This window comes from Cygnus atratus, chromosome 9 (genome assembly GCF_013377495.2).
Source record: "Cygnus atratus isolate AKBS03 ecotype Queensland, Australia chromosome 9, CAtr_DNAZoo_HiC_assembly, whole genome shotgun sequence".
Taxonomy (NCBI): domain Eukaryota; kingdom Metazoa; phylum Chordata; class Aves; order Anseriformes; family Anatidae; genus Cygnus; species Cygnus atratus.
In genome coordinates this window covers 10,339,052-10,351,811 of record NC_066370.1, presented here as the reverse complement: position 1 = coordinate 10,351,811, position 12,760 = coordinate 10,339,052, and the positions used below count along the sequence as shown (strand labels likewise).

General features: G+C 53.6%; 1 protein-coding gene across 2 annotated transcripts in view; it reads right to left on the bottom strand.

The window, feature by feature from the left end:
• Window positions 1-240: 240 nt before the first annotated feature.
• Window positions 241-12,760, bottom strand: part of EPHB1 (EPH receptor B1) — a 52,122-nt gene continuing 39,602 nt past the window's right edge. The window contains exons 10-17 of one of the 2 annotated variants that reach the window (XR_004778312.2): window positions 11,597-11,719; window positions 10,309-10,556; window positions 9,990-10,205; window positions 8,188-8,337; window positions 7,519-7,712; window positions 7,273-7,428; window positions 5,875-7,188; window positions 241-633 (exon numbers count right to left, since the gene is read on the bottom strand). Coding sequence is in view for 1 of the 2 variants with exons in the window: in XM_035544986.2 (XP_035400879.1) it covers window positions 7,080-7,188; window positions 7,273-7,428; window positions 7,519-7,712; window positions 8,188-8,337; window positions 9,990-10,205; window positions 10,309-10,556; window positions 11,597-11,719 (1,196 nt within the window). In the remaining variant the exon portion in view is untranslated. Of the gene's footprint in view, window positions 634-5,766; window positions 7,189-7,272; window positions 7,429-7,518; window positions 7,713-8,187; window positions 8,338-9,989; window positions 10,206-10,308; window positions 10,557-11,596; window positions 11,720-12,760 lie in introns of those variants that run through there. The other variant, XM_035544986.2, reaches the window with a different exon arrangement.

Genomic DNA, 12,760 nt, shown 5'->3' with positions numbered 1-12,760 from the left:
CACATGAGTGTTTTGAAATGTGCTGTGTGTAAAAACCCGTGCCAAGAAAATTCCTTCTTGCAGCTTTTTTTCTTTTTTTTTTTTTTTCAGTAAGCAGCCACTGATAGGGATCAATGGGAATAAAGTCACTTCATTTACAAACCGGAGAGCCAAATCTGATATACATCAAAATTCGAGGTAAGTCAAGGAGCGATGGAGCACTGCCAGCTCCCCAAATGAATATTCATGGCCAAGTTGCAGATAACACGGCAGCAGTAAGACCGCCTCTGGGAAGGGGAAGAGAAAGGATCAGGCTTATTTCATTATTTTTATTGAGTGCAATTCTCTCTTTAGTACAATATTCTCTGAAAGTTACCATTACAAACTCCGACAAGTTCAACACAATTGACAAACTGGGGAGGGGGCAAAAAATAAGAAATAAAAAATGATAATTAAAAAAAAATTTACAATGGGTGAAAACCTGTTACAGACACCTCACTGTTATGTACAGGACGGGGTGCTGCCAGCCGGCATGGGGCATGCTGTGGCAGCGGAGGCTCCCGCAGCCCGGCTCGGGGCTCCAGAGATGTCCCAGCTCATCCCATGGGCGGCGGAGGGTGCGGGAGAGGCAGCGCTGCCGGTGCATCTGTACCCCTGCAAGGGAAGAGCGGGGAACGAGGGTGAGAAGGAGCCTGCCCCGTGCAGAGCTGCATGGTGCGGGCTTAGCACAGCCCCGATGCCACTCAGGGAGCGCCTCGGGCACGCAGAAGTCGGGTTTGGAGCAGGTTCGGCAAAGCCCGTATGCTGCGTTTCCAAAATAATAACAAAAAAAAGACAGCGACCCCCCAAAAGGTGCTTTTCCCCTCCCCACACTGCAATAGAAGCACCCCTGGGGCTAACACAGAAGCCAGCAGTCAAGTACCAAAAACTGCTCCTTCCAAAGTAACAGAAACCATCGCTTTTCTCTGCTGCTGAGGGAAAGGCTCACAAACCCAAAGAGCAACCACCAAGCACCACACAGCAGCAAAATCCCATTTCTTAGTCCCTTCCGAGAGGCAAAGATGTTTTTAATACAGAATTGCACCTCAGAAGCATAAAGCCACTACATTAAATAACAATGCCATTGACTGCTGCACGCCTTGCTTGGCTGCCGATAACCGGGGATCGCTGCCATAATTATTCCAGGGCACCTCTGTGTGAATGTGCCGGTGCTTTTAAAAAAAATCCAGCTGTGGCTGACATTTTGCTCCTATTAAAATTCATCATTCTGCTGAATGAAAATCATTTCTAGCAAATCCAGGTAGTAATAAAACTTTTATTTAGTAATTTAGTGCTTGGCGGAAAAGGGGGCACGCAAGAAAGGGGAAGAGAAACTGAGATTATCAGAAAGAACGTCGGGAAGACAGAAAGAAAAGCAAGCAGTGTTTGGGGGAAAAGTTATTGCTGTGCATTTATTATGTACCAAGGTCCATTTTTGGTGCCACGCTCAGAGATGCAGCTGCACACACATTTTTGAGAGGAAAACCCACCCTGCCAGGGAGGTGCCACGAGCATCGGCATCGCCTCCAGCAGCACACTGGCCCCGGGGTGCCGGTGGAGGTCAGGCAGCCTAAAAACTCAAAAGCCTGCTGCACATCCGAGACGCCCGTGACCGAGCAGAGTGTAAACACCTCTGTTATTCCCAGGTGCTACTCGCAGGGAGCGCACCGTTCCCACCAGCCATCCCCAGGGAAGAAGGCAGCCTCTGGCACGGGCTGTATCTCCGGCTGCCAGTCCTGCTCAGCGTTAATTGGCGTTGATAATTGCACTGATGTTGACCATAATTTTCTTGCCCTCTCCCCCCACCTTGGCACGAGGGTTCAATCGCCTAACGAGACCCTGGGGATAAGCAGCAGGGAAAGCTGCTCCCCAAGAAAGTGCCCAGGCAAAGACAGCATGCGCGCCAGACAGATGGACAAGGGAGAAGAAATGGGAATGAAGAGGCGACCGAGGCTTCTTTGTTCGGGAACATGGAGAGAAGTTCACTCAAATTCATTTTTTAAGTGGATAACACAAACTGCGCTAATCCCCCCCGATGCTTATCCGGAGTTAATGCGGCCGTAAGCAGATTTTTGCCTAATCCACTTCCGCGGCTGCCCTGGAAGGGCATGCCTGTTTTGGGAACCAGCTCGTTCAGCTAATCCACTTACAATTCACACAGCTGATTTCTTTGGATTAACCTCCACAAGCATTCCCGTGCCGAGGGGTGACCCCATCCGCAGCCACGCCACCAGCAGAGCCTCTGGCTTCTCCTCCTCTTGCTGTCAGATAAAACATGGACCCAAACCAGCAGAAACCCCCAAGAGAAGGATGCAGAGCCAAAACCCACGGGCAGTAGAAACAGGAGAGCAGCACAAGGCAGCCGAGGGGTTTTGAAGGAGGGTGAGCTGGGCTGGGACACACACAGAGGAGAGCCATTCGTGGGGCCAGGAGCAGTGAGGTGAGACCCCGTGCCAAGGCAGTCCCACCAGCACAGGTGGGCTATGGAGAAGGTGCCTCTGCTCCATCACTGCTTGGGGTGCTTCAGGCTCCTTCAGGCTCTTCCGAAACAGAAAGGAGCCTCACCCAGAAAGGTCTCCTTCCATCTCTTGGAGCATCATTTTGGAGGCACTCAAGCTGTACCAAGATAGGCATCCATCCTGGCAGGAGCATCCATAAATGGGGCACCAAAACAGACGATGCCGACAGGGATGTTACATGACGTCTTGCAGCTCCTCATGCCGTGGGGACTCCACCAGAGAAGGGGACGCAGAGCACGTGGATGAACACACGAGGTGGATGTGAAACCCTGACCTAATGCCCTGCCTTCCCATTGGCATTTTAACAGGGTGTCACAGGGACAGCAGGGTGGCCTTGGAGTCGTGACGCAGCCCCGAGAGCTTGCAACTCCACTGCTGGTTCTGTAAACCCATTTCTCACCTTAGAAACTGCGTGATGTTTTATCCTTTTTTTTTTTTTTTCTCAGCACGAACAGAGGGCCGCCCAAATATACAGGCTGTTCTTTATGCCTCAGAGGCTCGATTGAGCCCCTTACAGACACTGATATGTCCATCCCCATCCCTCCAGACCAGGCTCCTCAGTGCAGGGGGATAGGGCCACAGCCCCGTATTCTCCGAGGGAAAGGAGCAAGGCAAGCACCGAAAGCTGACGGGCTTGGAAATAACACTCTGGGCTTGCTCTTAGTTAAAAACTGGCCGCCTGCTGCTTTCATTGCCAGCCCTGCTCTGACTTGCGGCAACATTTAAAATTAAATATACATAAGTGCTTTCAAAGAACTGCTAATTTGAAGGTCATTAAATGGCACAAAGCGCGTTCCTCCTTTTTTCTCGAAAGAGGCACACAATGCTGCTATTAACACACGCACCTCGTCCCCCCTCCTGCCCCGGACACACTGGGCTCCCCTCGGCGGCTGTTTTAATTACCGCTATTGAGCGAGCGCCTCCTCCCCACACCGCATGCTGGGGATGGCGCTTTGGGAAAGGAGCAGCAAGTTCCAGAGGGGGAACAAAGCATCCAAACTGCAGAGGGGCTCTCGCCCCCGGGCCCCTGGCAGTTGCCGCAGGAATGCACAGAAGTAGCCGACAGCCCCAGAGCACGGCTGTGACAGCAGGGGGTGAGGAGCAGGGCCAGGGTCAGGATCCGTCCCGGTAGCACCCAGCGATGAAGGAGCCCCAGAGCCAGCACCGGGTGTGTTGGGTGAACCCTGGGCCCGAGGAAAGGTCAGTGCAGTGGGGGAGTCGCTTTGTTTCGATGAGAAACGCCTTACTTTTTTTTCCCCTCCTATATCCTATGCAAAGTGAAACTTCAGGGAAAAAATTTATTTCCAAGACACCCCTTCCAATTTAGGATGGAGGAAAGGAACACCAAGCCAGACACAGAGCAGATGATGTGAAATGAGAGCTTTCATTTTTGGTTTGGGGTTTTCTGGGGGGTTCTTTCCTCACTGAAACCATTTGGCAGAGTCCCTCTCAGTCTGCAAAGCATCCACCTAACCCGAATCCACATTCCTCCTCGGTCCAGAGAAAAAGCAACAGCAAGGCAGAGCCTCCTGCACCAACTGGAGCATTTGGGCAGCTTCTCCATCCATTGCTGATGGAAGAGACCTCTGGAACGATATGGACGATGCTGCCGCTTGCTTGCAACCCCCTCTAAATCCAGAGGCAACAACTGTCAGCCAGACTTGCTCATCACTGGTGGTGCCGGTGATGCTTCAGGCCCCAACGCTTGCATCCAGCTACGTCTGAAGAGAAAAAGAAGTGCCTAAAGTCTCTGAAGGCATGGGACCAGGTGGCCCACCTTTGGGCATCAGATAGACAGCCACCCCTTCGCCAGCCGTGCCTCCGCCCTGGAGGAATTGATCATATCATCCTCAGACTCCTTATTGAGCCCCAGCTCTCAAGTGACACCACAGGGGACATCTCCAGGCCCCGGTGCCACCGCAGTGGCTCCAGCCCAAGGTAGACGCTGCCATCACAGCGAGGACCAGTGAGAAGAGCTGGGGCTGGGAATGGCCTGCCCCACCGCAGCCCAGGAGGCATGGGGTGCACATGGGATGCGTGGGGCTGCAGGTTAGGTACAGGCAGCGGTGCCGTCATGTCGTCCTTCCAGCCCCAGGCAGGCGGCAGAAGGACACTGAGCGGGGCAGAGAAGCCGCAAAGGGGGAGTTTTGATATTTACCCTGTGTCATTGCCATTTGTCCCTTCAAATGCCTTTAGCTTCCTTCTAATAAAAGAGAAATGATTAAAAAAAAAAAGGATCCATCAGCTGCAGTGAATACCAACGTGGCGAGGCAGCGCATTAGCATGCATGGCGCTCGCTCCATCTGCACGTTGTATGCAGTGCGACAACGTCCCGGAATACAGATTCGGGCCGCGAGGATCCCGAGAGGTATCGGCGATCATCTATCTGACAGGCCAGGAGCAGTCCCCGCCATTGTAAACACGGGGTGTTTTTCTCTGCCTCTTTCTCCGGAGGGAGCTCAGCGATTCAAAACAAGCTCATTCCTGCAGCTCGCTCGCTCCCGCTCTCCGGCAGCACAGCGGGCCGTTTCCTTAGACGACTGGGAAGAAAAACACGGAGTAAAGAGCACCCCGACACGCGGGTCCCTCTCCTGCCGGCAGTGTCAGCCCCCATGCCCCCCAAGCCACGCACCCCGCTCCCCAAGGGCTGGCTCTCCCATGGGGGGACCCCAAGGGGAGAGGACCCCGATGGCCCCACCGCTCGCAGCCCGGGCACATGCTGCTGGCAGCAGGCAGAGGGAGGGCTTGTCCCCTCATGTGGCATGGGTAGGGAGCAAACCTTGCGAGGCATCTCGATGGCACGTGTGGACACAGGGTATCCCTGCAGCATGGACGGACAAGGGACAGACGGACACGGGGCATCCCCACGGCACGGACAGACACGTGCTGCAGGGCAGGAGGATGGAGGGCATCTTACAGACACCTGAGGCACCCCCATAGGGCTGGGAGGTACCAGGCAGCCCCAACACCTTCCTGACAGGGACCCGCAGCCCTTGGGGCACGGTGAGCCCCCGCTCCGGCTGCCAGCCGCAGTGATGGATCGTTACAACTCGCACATAGCCGCCTAAGTAAAAGCCTTATTAAGAGTTCATTCATTTTATAAACTCTCCGCGCAGTCCGCAGAGGGAAGTTAGATTGCCCAGACTTACAATATTCTGTGTAAACACTGACATGCGTCTAGTAATTTTAACTAGATCAATTTGCAAAGGAGATCAGCGGTCGGGAAAAAAAATCAAATTAAACACGGAAATATTCACTGGAAGAGGCTTCGAGGAAGTAAGCAGAAAAATACAGAAGGATGGACAGACAGAGAAGTACACGAGACAAATGGACCTACCTCTGAAGCCATGAAACCCAAGTCTGTAACCCAATATCAAAATCCTTAGGTCCACAAGATGGGGGAAATAAAGTTCTCCGTAGCCATCTTCTGCAGATCCCCGAGGCTCTGGAGGCCTCATCAGTCTCTTCCCCAGAGCATCTCTCCTCCTCCTCCTCCTCCACAACCCAGTACCCACACGCCGCGACTCCTCCAGTCCTGTCCCCGCTGGCCCCTCGCATCCTCCTCATCCTCGTCCTGGTCCCGCCTGCGCCGCGCTGAGCGCCGGCCTCGCTGGGGCCTCTGCCGGCTCCAGGCACAGATCCAGGCCTTGGACCCGGCCGTCCACTGCCTTCAGGTGGGTGGCGACCTCCAAGCAGCGAGTCCATGGTAGGTTGACAAAGTACACGCGCGCGCGCACACACACACACACACGGGAACACCTCTTTCCATTTTCCATGATGGATTTTTTTGTTGTTTTTCCTTTTTGCAAAAAAATGCAAGCAAAAGAAAAAAACCAAGGTTTTTCTATTGAAGGTACATCTCTTCTTCAATATGAAGACATTAACTGGATTGAGTTGGATCCCCCCCTTGCAGTGGTCAGCGAAGTCCTTTGGTAGTTGGCAGAGCGACACCTAGACACGATGGGGGCAGCTGTGGAGGCTGCTGAGGAGGCTCCACCAGGCCGTGAGCAGAGAAGGGAGCAGGGGCAGCAGGAGGGGCTGGGGCAGGGAGGGAGAGCAAAGGAAGCAAGAAGGAAGGCAGTCGCTCCCGGTAGCTTCTCCAGTTGGGGAACTCAATCTGGTGCCTCTCCCTTCCCCAAAAGTCCCTTCCTCCACCTCAGTTTTGACTACTGCTCACTGGCGGTGGGAGTGGAGTCTGGTCTCTAGGATTTGGGTTCATTTCCCCAACATACATTGGTTTGTCTTCATTGTTGGCTGTTTTTTTGTGTGGTTTTGTGGTTTTTTTTTCATTTTTAAATATACTATTTGTACATATTTATACTTATTTATACACCGTTCCCTGTGACATCGGTAAGTGTGCTTCTGTAGGCAAGGAACGGAAGTCACCAGGCCGAGGCCAGTCCCAGGAGCATCCTTCACCAGCAGGCGCAGCCCCCGGCCGCGGCCGCCCCTCTCCGACCGTCGCACCGCGGCTCTGTCAGTTCCTCCCCTCCCGCCTCCGCCGCCTGCCCTCCCTGTCCCCTCCCCGTTGAGCGAGGGACATCACGCCATCGAGGTCGGAGACTGACTCATCTGCACTCGCATGGACTGGACGCTGTTCAGGATCTTCTTCTGGTGCCCAGCCAGAGTCACCCCTATTCTCAGGAGGTCTCTGGAAGACAGACAGACGGACATCAATGGACAGCCATGCTGAGCAGCCCCGCGAGCTGCTGCCACATGGAGGCACCGGACTTACTCAGATGTCATCTGGGCGACCAGCTGGAGGGAGGTGAAGCCAGCGCTCAGGAAGTTGTCTCTGTACTGGCTCATCTTGACGGCGCTCAGCCAGTCTTCTACTGAGGTAAAGGCAGTGAAATCGGGGATGGAGCGGTCGAGGAGGGGCTGAGAAGGCCTGGAAGGGGACAGAGAGGCACCGGGGTGAGGACGGGACTCCCGAATTCATCCCCGGGGAGGGAGGGAAGCCACGCGCTCGGGGACTCACACAGCGGTGATGGTAGCCACAGTTTTGAGGCTTGCCGGGTTGCGGATCATTTTGTCAAGGGTGTTGACGATCTCTGTGAAGCGAGGCCGGGTGTTGCGGTCCTTCTGCCAGCAGTCCAGCATCAGCTGGTGCAGGGCGGCCGGGCAGTCCATGGGCGGCGGGAGCCGGTAGTCCTGCTCGATGGCGTTGATGACCTGCGGGGAGCAAGGCAGAGCGTGAGGATGCGGGACGGCGGTGCGTGGGCAGCGCTGCCGGGCCATGATTGCCAGCAAAGCGGACAGGAGGAGATGCCGCGGGAGGTTAATCTCCGCTCTGATGGTCCGTGCGCCACAGCTCCTCGTGGCAGAGCGCTGCCACTCGTTATCTCGGCGGATCGCGTCGGAGTACAGCAGTCGCACTACCAAAGCTCTTTCCCAGCTCATAAACCCTCTGAACATTTTCAAAGGCACTGCAGCTTCCTGAAGTCCAATTACCAGCCCACTGGCTTTTCTTCCCAGCTTCCCTCCCGCCATCCCTCTCGCTCGCCAGCCTGTTTCATCTCAAAAACCAAGGCGACGGGGTCTGGAGCAGCTCCAGCACTGCCTTGACCCCTCAGTTTCCATTTGGGCAGGGCTTTTTTTTTTTTTGCCTTTTTTTTTTTTTTTTTGGCAGTGAGCTCCCAGCACTTACATCTTGGTTGGACATGTCCCAGTAGGGCCTCTCCCCAAACGACATCACCTCCCACATGACGATGCCGTAGCTCCAGACGTCGCTGGCCGACGTGAACTTGCGGTAGGCAATGGCCTCCGGGGCTGTCCACCGCACGGGGATCTTCCCACCCTGCCAAGAACAGGAGCTGGTGAGCACCCCGGCCTCAGCAGCCTGCACACACATCCTGCTCAGGCCAGCGAGTGCCTTGCAGTCAAGCACTATTGGGCAAGCACAGCACAGCTCTTCAAGCAGAAAGCCAAGGGACGGAGGGAAAAAAAAAACAAACAAACACAGAAACGCGTGGTACGTGCTCGGGGCAGAACTGCATTGTAAATCGTTGAGCACAATTGTTTTCCGTAGCCTTTCCAATGAAGCATCAGCTGCTCTTTAAGGCTGAATGGCAAAAATTTGATTTGAATAACTACAAATGGAGAAATTAACTGCTAGGTTGTTTTTCCTGCCTTTTCCCCAGAGCTAGAAACCTGCTGTGGGAGGCAGAGTGATGTAATCGCAGGCACAGCATCATTTCCCAGCTGCCGAGGAGATCTATTATGGCCTAAATTAAATAAAAACACAGATGAGATAATCCCTTTTATCTCTAAAGGTAGGAAAAGGCTACTCCAGGCCTCTTCCCAGCAGCTACTGCTGGGGTCTTCAAACAAAAAACCTGATGCGTTTCTGCTCAATGGCCACAGGACGAGTCTGGGCAGGGAGCAGGAGCAGACCCGAGCCCAGCCAGAAACCCTGCAGCTCGCTTTAACCCCCCTGGCTGTGGCGTGACTCACTTGATCCGTTTTCTTCCATTTGATGAAATCCTAACAGTCTCATCTCCTTGGGGCTCCTGTTGTAAGCTACATCACACCGAAGCACGCCTGGGCACAGCTTGACAGCCCAAGAAACTGCTTTGCAGGGGTCGGCGTAGGACGTGCGTCCTCACTCTTGCACCCAACCCATGTCGCCCCTGCTCGCTGCCCTGAGGTCTGCCTGGAGAAGAGGCGCTGCTTCCCTTCTTCTTCAAGGCCTGACCCTGCCATGCATTATATCCCTGTATTATGAATTGTTTGCAAAGAGTTAGGAAGGTTATTAGCTCTTTTAATAAGTGATTAATCAATTAGAGAGCCCAGCAGGTCAACAGGGCACTCACAGCCTTCTTGTCTGCTCATCCATAACGCCGCTGACAGCCTCGCCAGCCTGCTGGCAGGGGTTTATGCGCTGCAGACACTGCCCAGTGATGTCTCCCTGCTTCCACCTAACCCCTTCGTACGGCACGGTCAGGACAGAACAGAAAGGTGCTTTGGAGACGAGGGAGACAGAAAACTCGTAAAAGGGAGGAAGAGAAAGGAAGAAAAAGAGGATGATGAAAAAGGGAATAAGAACAAGGAAAGTCAGAGTGCCAGCCTTCCCAAACAAGGCAGCAGCTGAGCAGTAGAGCCTTCCTTGCTGATGGAAGGAAAGCAGCAAGAGGAGACAAGGGGTGGACCAGCCCCTCTGAGCACCCATGCTGCTCTCAAGCCCAGAGCCCTTGCGAGAGGGGCTGATCCCCTACCATGGTGGGAACCACAGCCCTTAACCATCCGGTGGGAACCCCCCCGCCAAGACCCACAGCAGGACTTCGCATCCCTGCCAGGAGCTCCAGAGAGCACACCCCGCACACAGCAGGCTCAGTGCAGCACGGGTGATGTTGGGTAGACCAACGTTGGGTAGATCAACTTGCCAGTTTTAGAGAATCAGCCTCAACAGGAGGCTGGTGGGGTTGCTGCTGCAGGAAGCAAGGTACGTACTAAGGAGCTGGTGTAGGTGGGGTCGGACGTGTCGTCTTGCAGGTACCGCGAGAGCCCGAAGTCTGACACTTTGCACACTAGGTTGCTGTTGACCAGGATGTTCCTGGCTGCCAGATCTCGGTGGACATAGTTCATCTCTGCAAGGTACTTCATCCCAGCGGCAATTCCTCTGAGCATCCCCACCAGCTGGATCACCGTGAACTGCCCGTCATTTTGCTGTGATCAGAAAGAGCAAGCATGAGGTTGGGATGGGGCAACAGAGCCTGCACCCCAAATCCTGCGGCTGACCAACAGCTGGCACAGCCCCACATCACCTTACCCGTAGGAAGGAGTCCAAGGCCCCGTTCTCCATGAACTCTGTGATGATCATGACAGGTCGGCTCTTGGTCACCACCCCTTCCAGACGGATGATGTTGGGGTGGTCAAACTGCCCCATGATGCTGGCCTCGCTTAGGAAATCCCGGCGCTGCTTCTCCGAGTAGCCAGCTTTGAGCGTTTTGATGGCCACGTAGATCTCCCGCTTGCCAGGTAGCTTCAGGCGGCCTTTATACACTTCTCCAAACTCCCCTGCAAGCGCAAGACCATCCATTACCACCTCCATATGCAACTGCACAGAACAGTACCTGGAGCTCCAAACCAAGCGGCTGAAAAACACCAACCAGTTGACACCTAACAGTGCTCTCAACCAGTTGACACCTAATGGCGATCACAAGTCTATGTGCCCATCCTCTTTGAAAGGCGCTGAGGAAGTGGTTGGGCTTACAGCCTTCTCCAGGCTGCCAGAGCCCATCACCGACCACCGTGGAGCCTGGGGCTGCCCTTGTAAATCCCAAGGGAACGTTGGCAGAGCATGAACTTTTAAGAGCTCCCTCAAGTGCAAGGTGCCAGCATCGATAATTGCGGCCACCTTTTTGCACATCATTTATCTAGGAATGGAAAATAACTGGTCTGTTTTCATTGCTGCATTCCGATTTAAAACGCAGAGAAGGCTCCCTCTTGTTTCCACCAGGAGAGCTTTTCCTTCGCCAAGGTGAAATTTGTCTGTGGAGGGATTACATTTAAGCCAGGCTTATAGCTGCTTTGCCTTGATGAGCAGCAAAAGGCAGCTGATACATCACTGAACTTGATCCCGACTGAAACAGCTCACTGCTTCCTTGTGGCTTTCCCCCAGCTTCACACTCTCTTCTACGAGTACGACACAGTCATTTAAAAATTGCAATAAAAGCAGCACAGATGACTTACAGATACATGCAGATGCATGTGTACATATACATATGTATGGGAATATGGTACAGACTGGAAAGAGATCTGGCTTTTTCTTGTTACCTCATGGAAGCAAACTAGGAAATCCCACGGTCACCCAGCAAATACATTAACAGAGTTCTTCCCAACAACCTCAGAGGAACTTACTTTGAGAGCAGAAATCAACCTCATATCCTCTAATCCACCAAAAATCCACGAAAGGCTGATATTCCAAGGCCTCATTAAAGGTTTTGCATTTCCCAACGAAGAACCATTCATTCACCCCCCAGAAAACTGCCCCAGGTCCACAGGTGTCCACCCAGGAAGGGTGGAGAGGGCAGGGAGATGGGCATGTGGGGACCCACCTGCTCCAATGACCTCTTCAATCTTCACAAAGGAGACGTCGATCTCCTTGGCGAACTCGCGGACCGCCTCGTTGGGGTCCTCGTAAGTGAAGGGGTCGATGTAGATCTTCATCCCTGGAGACCCTTGTCATGAGAAACACAGGAGAAGTGGCAAAAGAGAAAGAAAACCAGAAGTCATTGTGCCATGGCCAAGACCTGAAGACTGTTCTCACACTTTCCCCTCCCCGTGTCCATTAAATCAGCTGCTATTTGCTCTTCCACACCACCTCCAACAGCCCACTATGTTCCTCTTTTGTCCCCTCCAGCAAGGTTAGAGGAGGGAGCAGAGGCTGAAGAAGGGGAGAGGAGAGAGAACGAGGCGGGCAGGAGCCGCTGATGAGCATCCAGCTCACAGGGACACTGAAAGACCACAACTACAATTAGCGGTTTTTATGGCAAGGGAATTGGCAACTTTATGAGGCTAGATGCATTATTTAAGAAATATTTATTTACCCAAAAAGGCCTCTGATAGTTTTGTGGCTGCCACTAAATTGACAGAGTGCAGCAATTATAATCAAAAACCTGTATGGAGCCATAAAAGCACGGCTTTGCTGGCCTTTCATCCATCCCTGCTGGGCGGCAGCAGGATCCGGCCGCACCGCAGGAAGACACGGGCACTGCCTTCAGGCCGGACCACAAGCCAGGAAGGGCAGGGGATGGTGACAGTAAATCCTGACCCTAAAAACACGTCGGTGTGGGGCACAATTGGTCCTTGAGGTTAACCTGGAGGACTGGCACTGGCCAGGGCATCACTAAAGCTGCTGAACACATGGCTCATGGCATCGCCTGCTCCACAGCGGGGGCGTTTGGGGCAGGAGCTCTGCGTCTCTGGGGCGGGTGACGACTGCAATGAAGCCATCTGTGCATCTCCCAGTTCATAAATCCCTTTACGGCTCTGTCTCGTACGCTTTAACTGCCCCATAAATTTTTTTACAAGAGCAGCTGATGCTCCAGCCAGGATTACAAAGGGATTTACAGGATCGTAACCAAGACTGACTCACCGATCAAAAAATTGAATAAATAAAGGAGAAAATAACGCCAAAGTTTCCTGCCCGCTCTCAATGCGGGCTGGCTTTTAAACACCCTCTGACACGCTCCGGGCTCAGCAAACACCAGGCTGAGCTC